This window comes from Xiphophorus maculatus, chromosome 10 (genome assembly GCF_002775205.1).
Source record: "Xiphophorus maculatus strain JP 163 A chromosome 10, X_maculatus-5.0-male, whole genome shotgun sequence".
Taxonomy (NCBI): domain Eukaryota; kingdom Metazoa; phylum Chordata; class Actinopteri; order Cyprinodontiformes; family Poeciliidae; genus Xiphophorus; species Xiphophorus maculatus.
Window position 1 is genome coordinate 10,813,524 of NC_036452.1, and position 15,006 is coordinate 10,828,529.

A 15,006-nucleotide genomic window follows, 5' to 3' on the forward strand; every position below is an offset into this window, starting at 1 on the left:
ATGTAGGGGTGTAGTAGGGAGTGGAGGGTGTCAACTGCATGCATGTGTTTCTGGAGTAACTCTGAAGCTGTTGTGTTAAATTATTTCAAAAGACATTTTGACAGGCTTCAATGAGACATTTTATCTGGACAAATAAAGTACATAGCCACATACGTCCATGTGTTTTATTGGGATTTTTATACAAAAGACCAAAATAAAACAGCACAGAGTAAAAAGAGGTATGTGTGGCTAGCAAAGTTTGTTTTACAAATAAAAATCAAATATTTGGCATGCATTTGTTTTCGGCCCTTCTTTCTTAGATATCTCTGAAATAACTCACAAACAAATGTCTTCAGAAGTCTCCTAATTAGTAAGCATCATTCCAGAGACAGAATTGGTCACTGAAGGATGATGAAGGCATCTGGTAACTGTGCAGAGATCCACAACTCAGGTGAATCTGTCAATACTTACACCCCACAAATCTGACCTATGAATAGAGGTAAGAAGAAAAAAATGCTGGAAGTCTGTTTGCAGTTTGACTCAACCACATAGAGGATGCAGAGGACATGTGAAAGAGGATGTTCTTGTCAGATGACAACAATGGGAACTTCTTGGCCTAATTGCAAAATCTGGTGGAGAACCAATAAAGCACATCACCCTGAAGAGGACAAGGTCTATGGTGAAATATGGTGGTGGCAGCATCATTCAGATGACATGCCTTTCTCTAGAGGTGATAAGAAAGCTGCTCACAGTTGATGTGATTGTGGACAGATCTACAAACAATCAGAGGAAAAAAACTCCAAAAAACAGATGGAGAGTTTTCCGTACATTTCATCTTTACTACACTTCACAATTGTAAACTATTTTGTCTCAGTTTTACATAAAATCTCAACACAATACACTGAGATTTGTGGTTGAAATTCAACAAAATGTGGACCCGTTTGAACAGAATGAATACGTGTGTATGAACCTGTAGCTTGCTTACACTGGAACGCAGATTTAAAGGAAGGTAATCTAGAGTGAAATGATTTTTATATTAACAACAGGCAGAGAGATTTAGATTTTAAATTATTCTTCCTCCGTGTTGGCATTTGACAGAATAATTCAACTAAATGACCAGGCTTGCTGGTAATCTGACCTAAAAGGCCTCTATTCACTGAACATGATTAGGTTTTCATCAGAAAACTTGTTACTGTGAGAACCAGCTCCTGGATGACAAAAATCCTCTTTGTCTGATCCGTGGCCTTGCTCTGCTGATAATAGAGCAAAATGTGGCCTGGTGGGGCAGGGGGATAATTTGTTCCCAGATCTTCAGATTGTAATATTTTTATTTGAGCCCAGGAGGGGATCTGTTCAATTGCCAGCTTCCATTGTACCCTGACCACAAGCAAGAAAGTCTTGTCAATTAATTTTTTCTTTTATTCCGGAGCAAAGAGTGCCTGAGCGCATTCAATTGTCAACCAATTAGGAGGTGTTTCCCGTTGTTTACATGCTTTGATTCCGTGCGTATGGATGTTGTTTGGAAATAAAACCAAAGGAGGGTGTTAGATCGCATGAATGTTTCCTCTGTGTGGCCCAATTAGGAGTTTCTATCCCAACAAAACAAAACCCACATTACAGGCATTTTGGAGAGAAAAAGCATTGTGAATGCCAATACTTTGGGTGTTTATTATTATTACTATTTTCAGGCTAAACAGGCTAGCAGGCGCCTCCAGCTCAGGCAAAAAAACTGAACTTCGCTGAAGTAACTTTAAAGGTCTGATCGCATGTTATTGGGGTTATTGGAAGTGACAAGCGGAAAATGTCTGTCTTACACACCTTCCTAATTCCAGCCACTTTTCTCTGAGTTTCCTGACAAGCTCTTGTGTGTGCTGGTTCATTTAGTCTGCTACATATGTGGACTTAAAACCTGTTTGAAGACGTGATCTTTTTGTGTTATTCTGGGCTCAAGTTGAAACTAAGATTTAAACATCTCAGCAGGAGGTCACAAAAATATTTGAAACGCACGATTTAACTTTCAATTTAAATTTCCTCCAAAAAAGGAAGGAGGTCAATAACCTTTTGTTCTTTGATGATTTCACTGTCCAATTATAAAACCACCACACAAAAGGTTCAAGCTCCTAAATCTGCAGCACCAACAAGGAAACCATCAGAAAGTTTCCAAACCGGTGCCCAGACTAGAGAGGGGCTTTTGGTTTTCAGGTGGGACAGAAATAGGCATTATAGGATTTCATAAATGCATGTGCCTCTGGAAAATGTCGATCGATAGTATTTATTGGAGTAACATAATTGCATTTCCCCACATTTTATCAGAATGTTATTTTAAATTGAAACAGCAGGTGCAAATGACCACCTGATGTGTACAAATTAATGTATGGTTGGTTAAAAAATAAAGAAATGGCTAAAAAGCAGAATGCTCTGTTTTGTACCTAGAAATGAAATGATCAAACCTACTGAGATACAGCAACTGGGATAGGATGGCCATCTCTAGTCAGATACATGCACTAATAGTTTATGCACTAATATTTCTATCAATATGAATTTAATAAGCAAAGTTTCAAATTATTTGCATACACCTTTGTGTATAGTGGAAATTTTGGCTTAAACAACAGCTTCAAAAAAATTTTCAACGGAAAACTGATGGTCAAATAAATGACTTTTATTAAAGCATCCAAGTGAGTTTAAATAAAAAAAATGCATGTCCTGTCTTATTTTTTATGTGCAAAAATAATTTCTGTACAAAGATGTCTTCATTTTTGAGACAAAAATGAGCAGCTACAATAATACTTGAAAAGTAGAAATAAAACAAATGAAATATGCATCCATCAGGCCTGAGTTGAAGAACCTCATTTAAATAAAAATAAAAATGTTGCAAGTTCAAACTTGTGTCTGATATAATTACATGTCTTACTTGAGTAAAAGGTATTATAGTAAAATCCATTCAAGTTAGCTGCAATGAGGTAATCAGAACCAGACATATTTACATAAGAAACAGGAAGGCTTCTATGACAAGCAGCGCCAATAGTGCCAAAATGTAATAAATCCAAAAAATCTTTGTTAAAATGAAACTGGAAATAAGTTAAAGTATTTTTTCATGCAATCATCAATTGGAAGATTGATGATTGCCATTTTTCTTTTGGTTAGTAAAGTAAATGTTAAGACATATTTGGTACAATGCAAATTTGATGAATATATATATATATATTTATTTTAATTATTGAAATTGCCATACAGAGCTGGGTTATCTGTCAAAACGTGAACACTAAATATTGCCATATTTAATAAATATGTGGATATGTTTGTTTTAATTATTGACACAAATGTTGTAAACAGTGTAATTATTTATTCATCCCAATATGGCACTTTTGGAGCTCCATACCATAGAAGTAACAGTCTAAACCTCTGTTCCCTCCCGGCTGTAAAGTAGATTATTTACGCTGAAGTGGTTGGAGAGGCTCTGCGCTGATGTATAATAGTTCATTCTGTTGTCAGAGTTCAGGGGGGAGATTAAGGAGGGAGAGTAGGATCCCAGTCCCGACATGCTCTCCCTGCTCTGGGACAGTCCCCCAGGGGCCCCGGAGCCGTCGCTGCCCGCCAGCAACGAGTTGACGCCCGACACGAAGCTGCTGAAACAGGGGCTGTGCTCCGCAGAGGGAGGCGGCGACGATTTTGGCTCCGTGGAGGCCGGAGATCCGTGCAGGCTGGACGGGGAAGGCGTCAGCAGGCTGGCGGTGTCGGAGAGTTTGTGCGGAGCGTCCTCTGATTTGACCGGGAGAGATCCGTTTATATCCGATCTCCTTTTTCTCTTCCGTCTGAAGTTCCCGTTGTCGAACATCTTCTCACAGTTCGGGTCCAGAGTCCAGTAGTTTCCCTTTCCTGGAGTCAAAAATAACGCACTCTCATTATGGAGAACAAATCTCAAGTTATGGTAAATAATAATAATTTAAAAATGTAATCAAAATGTGTGTAAAGTGTTAGAATTAGTTTGGTAAATGAAGCTGCGGACTCACCTGGGTCGTCCTCATCTCTCGCTACCTTCTTGAAGCAGTCATTCAGAGACAGGTTGTGTCGGATAGAGTTCTGCCACCCAGCTTTGCTCTTCTTATAAAAAGGAAAGTTGTCAGCCACATACTGATAAATCTGACTCAGAGTCAGCTTCTTGTCCTGTGCGCTCTGGATGGCCATGGCTATCAGGGCAGAGTAGGAGTAAGGCGGCCTGACCATCTTGAAGAGCTCCTGTTGGCTGGAGATGGACAGCCAGCCCAGGTCGGCGCCACCGAACCCGGTGGGAGTCGGGAGGAACTGTCTCTGGTTCGAGCCGTACCCGGGCTGCATGTAGGACGAGCTGTTGTTCCCAGGGAGGTACGGAGAGGAGTTGATGGCCGGTCCATTAAGCCACAGGTAGGGGTTGGCGGACGGGGAGGTGTAGTCACTCAGACCGTAGCTGGAGGAATGGGCCGGCGGCCTCTGCGGGTGGTGGTGAAGGTTCTGCTGGTACACGCCGTAGTTGTCGCAGTAGACGGCCATGTCCAGGAGCTCCTGGGCGCTGTGGTGCTGAATGGGGCTGGTCTGGTGGTTGGAAGCAGGCTGGTGTCCAAAGCCGTTCATAATCCACCCAAACCAGAGTCCCTGAAACAAGTGCCGTCTCTCTGTCTCTCCCTCAGGACTGAAGCCACTCTCTGAAGGGGGAGTATTTATGCGCAGCGCCCCGAGCCTCTACAGGTAGCCCATTGAGGAAAACTTTTTGGTTGGACACACCCCTATGCTCAGTCTTGTTGTCCTCAAGTCTTTATCCAACCAATCCATCCATCAAGGAGTTTTGATACTTTGCTTCATGCTTTATGCGTCTTTATGTAGACTATTCGAAGAGGACCGTGCGTAATTACGCACATGCAACAACCTGGCAGTGGTTGTTTAGAAACAGTGAAGGTTGTTCCATGAATGCGAACCACTTGTTTGCTATTCATACCGTGATACAGATCCCAGCAAAAAAAAAAAAAAAAAAAAAAGACTATAAATAAATGCATACAGAATACAAAATATGCTTTTCTCTTTAATGTGGACCTTGTGCCAAAACCTTGGAAAACGCTCTTTTTCACTAGCAGAATTAATTATAAATATCTTGTGTGTTAAGTACGGTGATGTTTATTCATTTAAAGTTTTATCAGAAAAAAGTGTTTTTAAATAAATTACCATCCAGATAATTTTAAACAAAAAGTGAAACAGCCCTTTAATCTAATGCTAAATCAGAAGCTTGGATTTAGACAAGTGCTTGTCCTGTTCACAGGAGTCATGTCATCAATATCAAAGATTATGCCAGAGGTGAACAATAGAAGAAACACTGCTATTTTATTCTCTTGAGTGCTCATTAAAAAATACATCTGCTGCTTGAAGGTACCTTCAAGGTCAGAAGTAACCTTGAATTCACATGGGACAGGTTGCAACAGTTACACAAATATTCAAGGGAAAAAAAACTGTCGAAACTTTAAAGCTTATTTAGTCTTTTCTCTCTCTCTTTCTCACACACACATGCACACACACAAACTGTGTAGGACAACACAATAATGTAAAAGATATGTATATTGGTGCTTAGAACAGCAATAGATTATTTTATGATGAACAGATACACTTTATGGTAAATGGTCTGCACTTCTGTAGCGCTTTTTCAAGTCCAGAGGCCCTTTTCACACATGTTAGCTACATGGTAGTCGCAGCTGCCCTTGGGCAAACTGATAGAGGTGAGGCTTTCATGCACCAGTGCCACTGGACCCTCTGACCACCACCAGCAGGCAGGGAGGGTTAAATGTGTTGCCCAAGGACACAATGACTGACAGACAAAGCAGGGATTAAAACCAGGAACATTATTTTAGTTTATTAGTCCTGATAACTAAATTAGTAACGTTTTTTTTCTGCAGAATGGGTTTGCCATAAGCAGTGGGTGTTGTGTTTGGGTTTTGTGGAATGGCAGAAACAGGGGCCCACCCAGAGTGCCGTTCATGCAGGAACCGTTTCTGGTTTATAACAACATTCAGCTTTTTTAAAAAAAAAATGGACCAGCAAGTTGCCTTTTTTCCATGGTTGCTTATGAATGCAACAGTAGGAGACCTTCCTTCTAAGAAAGATATAGAAACAACAAAAAATACCTTTAACAAATTCTTACACCTTTTTTTAGGAGGTTCAAGTGGACTACTAAAGATGTATGCACAGATTTTCTTAAAAACAAACAAATAAACAAACAAAAGTTTGAGGCTTGGGTCATTTATCCATGTCATTCTTTTAAAGCTCAAGTATCAGACTGACCATGTTAGATCCAAACAAATGTGCTTGTGTTGGGTATGTGGATCGTCTCTTTATCTTTGGGGAAATTTGTTTACAACAAACATCTGACAGGCTTCTTAGGTTTAATGTCAACAGAGCAGAACAGCCCTTCACCCTGACCCCTCAAGGAAGCAGAGTTCCAACAGCTACAAATTTTCAGGTGGTTAACTTCAGATTCGGTGCCTTTTCAGTTTAGGTCAATTTTTTATTAAACTTTTTTTTAGGTCTGAAGAGGAACGACCTGTATGTATCTATCCATAAATCGTGATGAATCCAATCAGGTAGGTAGATTACAGGCAGGAACCTGGATGAAACTAAAATTTCTGCTTTTAAATTCTGACAAGACAGAAGTTGTTATCTTTAGACCAAATCATCTGAAAAAGAAACTGCTTGGTCTGAATAGCATTAAATTGACCTTTAACAATAAAGTGCTGTTATTTTTACCACTGATTTTATGGTGTTTTTTCCCTCTCCACTGAAGCCACACCAGTCATTGAAGAATATACCATAAAATTAGGCACAATAATTTCATATAAAAAATATTTTTGCTATAACAAGCAGTTAATTGATATGCAGCAATCAGCAATACAAGAATGAGCTGGTTTGTTCAGGAGCAGCCAGGCAAAGGCAAGGCAAACTAAGCAGTTGCTCAGGGCCCCCAAACCAACAGATAATTGTCACCAGGTTAGGTATATGAACACATATTTTTTATACAAATGATACATCATTTGTTTGCCCTAAACTGGTTCACCTGCTGAACTACAATTTCAGTATATTAACTTTACATGTGATGAACAGGGATCTGAATTATGCTGAAGACTCATTTAAAACATCCCATCAAAAATAAAAAATTTAAAAATTAATTAGACAGGAATTTACTCTGGAAACATTGAATTAGGCCATAATATATGAACTAAGAGACATACAAGACATACAGACCTACTTTAGTGTCAGCTCATTCAGATTTATTTTTAACAGTAAAAAGCTTTTGTTATTGAGCAGCCAGTGGAATAAAAGTCTTGTTGCATCAAACGTTATTCTCCTCAGCAAGCAAGTACTTCTGATTGACTGAGGGAGAATTCAGCTCACTGCTGCCGCACCAGTTTGATTATTTGAAGCTCTTTGTTCTTCAAAACTGTCAATTCTGAAAGCAAACTCAAGCAAAACAGCCATTTTTCTCTTCTGATGAACAGTGACACCACCTGCAGCAGAAATGGCTGAGATTTATTAAATGATTCTGCAATTTAAATTTAACATAACAATAACTCTATAGAGCTTAATAAATGTTTACCGTCTGTATGGATCATATTTAAGTCTATATTAACAACCCCCAAAAATATATTGAGTTTGCAGTCATTCTTGCGAGTGGTGGGCTCTGCCCTGCAGGATGCGGCTGGACTACCCACACATTAATCGGGGGAACATTCCTCCTCTCCATGACCTTGATGTAATCGTTTGGCTCCAAGGTGTTGTCCCGACCGAGAGTTGTGCATGGCAGCAGAACTCCAGGGAGGGGGAGGGATGTGGCATTTACCCCCGAGATGAAAGAAACATAACCTTTTAGGTGTCTAATGCCCAGCATTGGGAATAACTCCTGACTGTACATCTGGCTCAGAAACAACTCAAGGAAGCACTTTGTTTTCTTAAAAATAGGGCTGTTTGTCTTTTTATGATTTCTTACTGTAATGGGTGTCATAGTACCAAATTTAAACCCCTTTTCACTATTACAAGAACAGAGGGAATTATGGGAATGTAAAAGCAGCTAATCATCAGAACCTTTTTCCTGTCCCCTCTATTGGCTTCTTTTTGAGGGACACGCTGCTCATCTACAGCCTCTGCCCCTCACTCACTTTAGCTAGCGTGGAGTGCTGCTTCTTTGCCCAAGTCCAGTTTTCAAAAGTTACTTCAGCTTTTTGATTCATTCCTTCTTCAACACACCTGAATCAAATGAATGACTCATTACCTCTGTAGAGTTGAATGACTTTCTCACCAGGGAGCTCCGCTGTTCATCAGCTGGGAAAGGAGCACATCAGTCAGAGAAGCTGTCAAGAATGCTGATGGTACCTCTGGAGGAGCTGCAGAGAGCCACAGTTCAGGTAGCTGAATTCATCGACAGGTCCTTTATGCAAGAGTGCCAAGAAGAAAGACATTAATGAAATTAATCAATAACAAGTCTTAGGCTTAGAATTTAAGGAGTTTTCATAAATAACAATGGACAGAGATTTCTGCTTCTAGATAGATCTAAAAAGAGCGACTGCTGTAACTGCAGGGAAAAGTGATTCTTGATTCAAATGGATTCAATATAAATTATACATCAGTTTACATTTGTTTATTTATTTTTTTCACCACTTTAGAGTTATGCACTACTTTGTGTTGGTCTAACACATGAAATCCTAAAAGTTTGAGGTTGTAACATGGCTAAGTGTGAAAAAGTTCAAGGGATGTGAATACATTCACAAGGTATGCTTTAAAAACAACAACAACAAAAAACTGCACAGCTATCCACATTAACTGATATTTCACACTTGCTACCCTGGAACAGCCCATGAGAAGTGCTCACGCTAAAACATGACTTTAATAAACGACATACTGTAACCAAAACTAAAAAGTTTGAAAAATATTTCTGTAACTTTAGTTTATGCAGGTTAGCCAAGTCAGGGTGCAGCCTATATCAGATGGTTTCAAATGTGCTGGAATATTTTCTACCATGTTTAAATATTTGGTGCAACATAGGTTCACAAGCTGTTACATTCAGCTAAGCCCAAAATTACTCATAAGCCTGGCAGATTCAGATCTAAAGCAAACTTTCAATTGTACCAACATGTTTCTTCTCACTGAACAAAATATTTTCAAGAGACCCAGACAGATTCCTGATAAGATGTTTGGGATTCAGCAACTTTTAGAGGCATGTTTGCTCCCCAAACACCATGATCACTGACTAGAGAAAATGTGCAGGAAGCTAAGGATCAGGATTATTGAAAGGATGTTTCTTATTTTGAAATCATCACCTAAGCAAAACAGTTAAAAATACCAGAAGAAACACCCCAAAAGCTGCTCAACAATCATAAGGGTTTGACTTTTGTGTTGCCAATAAAAGTTTTTCCTTTGGTTAGAACAGAAACAGAAGTTTACAACATTCAGTGATATTGCAACACCAAATGCGGCATTTAATGTCCTTAGGAAATTTTCACATATCTGTCTTTTTTTGATTTAGCTTTTTCTTGTTTTATATTGCAAATTTTTACAGCTACACCCAGTGTATGAAAAAATAGAAGAAACACACTTGCGAATATTTAATTAAAAATTACGAGAGCAAAAACTTTTGTGTCTAAATGAAGAGCAAGAATCATCCTACAGAGCAAATGCTCACATTCTAGACCACAACCCTAAACATACTGCCAGAGCTACAACAGAGAAGTTTCCAGGCATATTTAATTGATGGAATGGCCCAGTCAAATTCCAGACCTAAATTCAGTTAAGATTCTATTAGGGTACCTCAAAAGTGCTGCTAAGACTCTTTACATCCAATCTAAGTGATCATTATCTTTTGATATTTTGCAAAGAGAAATGGGTCAACATTTCAGTCTTTTGATGTACAAAAGTCTGAAAATGAAACCTGCATTTAGGAGACTGAATGCAGGATAATTTTACATTCTGATGTTCTGTGTGGAAAATGAATATGATGCCTGGTGCTAAACCATCTACAATTATAGTGTCTAAAGTCAGCAGGTTAGGCCCGGTGTCCTTCGTGTTTCAGTTGTAGCCCTGATTCAATACACCTGAACCAAAATACTGATTCATCATCAGGCCACTGCAGGAGTAGGTGACCTGTCGAGCCTGGAGAAACGACTCGTCTAAAACCTGTCCTTAAGTCAGACACTGCTCATGTAAAAGATTCAGGTAACTGGGGGTTAGGAATCAGTCCCTACGTTTTCTTTGTGCTTATCTGACTCTCTGATATGGATCCTCTTTCTAAAGCTCTTTCGGGTGACATAAGCTTTTGCTCATGAGATCAAATCAAATATGGAGAGGTCAGAAAGCCATGCAGAGCCATCAAAGCCCCCCTCAGCCTGACCATATGTGAGATTTCTATTGTATGTGATAGGAGAGATGCCGCACTGTCACTGCTCTGTTTTATATGTATCTGCGGATTTTACGACTAGGATTGGAGCTCAACTCCCGCTGGTATAAACAAAGGCCCTCTGGGTTAATAAAGCTTGTTTTCTGCAGACTGCTTCAGCTTTAACTGTGTGGCTGTATGACTTTGACATCTGCAAACTGTTTACTGCTTTAAAGTAATTACGAGACTATTAGATGCACTCAAGGCCATTAAAAATCAGGAGAGGGTGAGATAAAGTCATTAATTTTGTCTGTGTAAACAAATTATTCTAGTGGCCAGAGGCTTGTTCTGCTCACTGTCTCCCTCCAGTGGAGGAAAAAAGAAGAATAAAGGACTGCAGTTTAATTCTTATTAATGCAGAACACAGCCTAAGAGGATGAAACTACATGCAGAAATAAGAACTGCTTTCGCTGACTGTTCACACAATTTACATTCCTCTTGTACCTGCCTTGAATCTGCTGTGGTTCGGCTTTTGTGAATCCTTTATTTCTGAACTCAATGGTTGTCATTCCTAAAGTTGGCAAAGACAAACCCACTGCATAAAACATTACAAACTCCAGCTGAGCTTTGCACTTTGTCTTTAGCTCTTTAAAGGAGTTCATGAGGTGAGTAATAGTTTTAAATTAAACAGGAGAGTGAAAACGACTGGGAAAATTGCTGGCATCTTACCGCCATCCTTCAGGAACCGGCGATGTGTTTATGGAGCACGTTTCATCAGAAAAGGCTTCATGTTCATCCATTGTCCTTCCTAGAAAACAAACATGAAGACTGTGTGGGAAGGTTCCCAAACCTGCTGAAAAATTAAATTGGCACCTCATTTCTCTTTACAGCAGATGTCCTGGATACATTCATGTACTGTGGCTCTTGAAGAGCTAACTTCAGCCACACTTAATGTCTTAAGGATTTTCCCTAGAACCCTTAAATAAACTATGAAGCACAATCTTCTCAGGGTGGAAATGATTTATTCCCGTTACTTGTTGACCATTTTCTACTACAGTTTTTTCTTCCACTCAACCTTCCATGAATTTGTTGCAAATGGCTAAGCTCCTTTAGCATTGCCTAAAGTATTTTTGACTGAAATGTAGCTGTGCAGTCCATAATTTCCTCACTGTTTGTAATCTATCATTCCAGTTACTAAAACTCTTTGTGACCTTTGGCTTCTTGGCCAAGATCATCTGTGTTACATGAGAGCTCCCACAGAACTTAACGGTTCGCCAAAGAGATAATTTAGCCATTTAAACCAGGACTGGAGCTGAACAAGCCTGCTTCAGGTGGGTGGTTATTTATTCTTTAGGGGTATAAAAGTAAATAGGTCTGAAAACTAATATGTGACTAATATGTTGTATAATAAAAGATTTAAAAAAAACATTGCATTCTTTTTTTCCCTCATCACAACTATGTCCTGCTTTATTGTTCTATTACACATAAATCTTACATGTAAGGAATTGATTCTTTTATCCCTCGCATGTCACTAATTGTTAAAGATCAACCTTTCTTAAAAGTATTTTTTGTCCAAGAGATGAAGTTTGCCTTAAGACTGTTTGAAGCAGCAATGTAAATACAAACATTGCACGTGGAAAAGTGCCTGAAGATAGGTTTCTACCTGCACAGTGAAACCCAGAGAAAGTGTTTCTTAGCAATTAGATGCTTCGTTCTGTGTTTTCCCCTTTGACCAATTACGGTTTTGCCCTGACAACCTGTCTGCTCGAAGGCGTTAGGCTGCCAGTCCTGAAAAAGCGCACTAACTGAGACTGAAGTAGAAGCAGCTGGGACTCCTCCATAACTGCTGCAGGTTGCATTAACCCAATTTACCCCTCTGCCTGGTAGATTTACACCTCTGCTCCTGATTACATCCTTGCAGGGCATCTTAATGTTGATGCTGCTGGTCAGCAAGAGCCCAAATCACGGAGTTTTATGTTGCACCATCAATACGAGGTGAAAGACAAGGCCGCAGTGACCACACTCTCCAGGGGAGGGCAGCATCGTCTCAGAGGTTACACGCACATCGTTGCACAATAAATCAAAGCACATCCATCAGGCCAAACTGTGCTGCTTTCTGGGAGGTAAAAATATATCAAAACCCAGAATATGATCAGTGTATTGATTTTAATCTCACAGGAGTCGAGAAACAGAGAAGCGTCAGAATTTAAAGTAACAATGAAACAAGTGAAAAATGTGTCTGTCATGAAGTTCACTATCCGAATGTGGAGGGTTTAATTTTCCTAAACTATTACGCTTTTGTCGATACCAATCCTGTCATGTATTATTGCAAATAAATGTGTGTTTAAAATGCATTGCAGCTTCTGGTCCTTAATCATTACATTAGGGCAATTCAAGAAAAAAAAACAAATAAACACAAAACAAATGGAATACATAAAATATAGACATGAGGAAAATATAGACATGAGACCTAATTACATAGATGTAATTAAACAAGTTAGGATCAATATTCCTCCACGGGGCCAAAATGCCACTGGCTCTTATTAGTTATTTTCATGTAAAGCTCAAACAAGCTGGGAATTCTGCCCTCTCATCAAACCACTTCTCCACCCCCGATCTCTAGGTGAGTTTCCTAGCAACACATCCGTCTGACTGCCTGGGAAAGCCCTGAGCTTTATAATAGCCTCAGCTAATATAGATCAACACCACCTGGCTTCCCATCTCGCTCTCTCTTGATTTCTTTCTCCTTTAAAAAAAACCCCATTAAGTAAACCAGAGCTTTAAACAGACATAGGGTTAAACTTTGAATCTAAATCTCCAAAACTGACATGAGGTGGTGACAACTTTCTTTGATTTTAGGAGCTGATTGTGACACCCCGTTTTGGTCAGAAAAAAAAAGCATCAGGCAGGATTTTGTAAAGTTTGAAGAAGTGCAGAAAAGTTGCATTGAAGGGCTCAGATAAAGGTTAGTCCCATGTCTGCACCTTCTGTTTGTTTTTTTCCCCAATCCCTTCAACAACTAATGACACCCCTGGGAAAGATCTGTGAAGAGTCTAAAAAGGTTCTCTGCAATTAAAAGATTATCTCAGGCTGGAATATTCTGGGGTATAACAAGAGGTTCCCTTGGACAGGAATATGACCTTAATCTGCAAAATGACAAAAACTGAGAGAACATCCCATCCAAGTGAGGCAGATGTATGCTAATGTTCAACAAAAACATGACCTATTGGGCTGAACCTGCCCATATCTACAGAGGGATATAGCTGTGAAGTTTAAACTGGCACTGTGATGAACAAGACACAGGAGCTTCATCTGGTAGAAAACTTGTGAAAACAGCAGAAAAGAAGGAAGCACAATAAAGGACAGAACTCTGGACGATCTAGAGAGACTGAGTCAAACAGAAATGACAAAAGATCCCGCTGTCTGTTTGCTGAGACCACATGACTACGGACACAACATTCAATATCAGAGCTAGAAAATAAAAATGAACCCTGGAAGGATACACTCATCTACATAGGTTATTTGTTTAAGAATGACATTGTTTTGTTCTGTGCCTCTGTCTCATTTCCTTCAGCGTTTTTGAACGCGTAGAATTAAAGCACACCAGAGCTTCAGCATTGTTCTTGACATTTCTAAATGTTCATTTTATATAAATAAGAAGGTTAATTTACCAGGTGAAATGAAATGCATTTCTTTCAATGGCTTTTTCAAAAGTATTTTAAAAACAGAGCTGTTGGTTTCACCAACAGTTCAGAAATCCAAAGCAAACATACTGTATTTGAAATCCTCCGAGCCAGGAAACAGACCTGCAGACCACCAGCAGTCCAGCTTACAGTTGCATCTCCCATTTATATTTCCAAGTTTCAACTTCAACTAAATAAAGTCGTACAGACACAAGGCGGAGAAGCATTCACAGCGAGACGACAGAAGATTTACTTCTCAAGCACTTGTCACGTTGACTCCGTCACTGAACACAATTCTTTCAGTCAGTTTATTGAGGTGCTTCCTGACAACTCTGCTGCGACAGACACGGCTTCTGTAGTTTCTGTAAGACACTATCTGTGACAGCGACATAAAGCTCTTCACCACTGTACGACAACACCAATTGGTCCAGTGCCATGGCCTCAAAAGGCAGGAATGCCAGTGGTTTCCTGTACAGACTGATGTATTTAATGACAACATTTTCAAACATGGACTAAATTTAAGGTGCTTTCATGCTTATGAGTGGTTTATCTGTGACAAAGTTTAAGGTAGAATTAGCTTATAAAACAATATCCCAACCACATCATTTGAGAAGTGACACAGTAGTGGCAGCATCATGCTGTGGGGGATTATTTTCTTTACCAGCAGATGTTGGTAGATGAAGCTAAACAAAGGGGGGATTTGGAAGAAAATCTGTTAGAGGTGGCAAAATACTTGAAATTAAGATGAAGGTTTACCTTCCAGAGGGATAATAACTCTAAATGTGCACCCAGAGCGACAATTGAGTGGTTTACATGGATCCATATTCATGTGCTGTAACAAATATGCACATATTTATGATGATTCTGGATTTGACCTAAATCGAATACAGAATCAGTGGCAAAAATTAAATACTAACGTTCACACATTCTCAGCAACATTTCTGGCTGAACTGGAGCGATTTTGCA

At 39.4% G+C, this 15,006-nt stretch overlaps 1 protein-coding gene across 1 annotated transcript; it reads right to left on the reverse strand.

The window, feature by feature from the left end:
* Positions 1–3,373: 3,373 nt before the first annotated feature.
* Positions 3,374–4,587, reverse strand: foxi2 (forkhead box I2). The gene is made up of 2 exons (XM_005794655.1): positions 3,990–4,587; positions 3,374–3,855 (listed from the first exon to the last, which is right to left on the reverse strand). Exons 1-2 carry the CDS (start codon positions 4,585–4,587, stop codon positions 3,374–3,376), a joined length of 1,080 nt encoding a protein of 359 aa, XP_005794712.1.
* Positions 4,588–15,006: the final 10,419 nt, after the last annotated feature.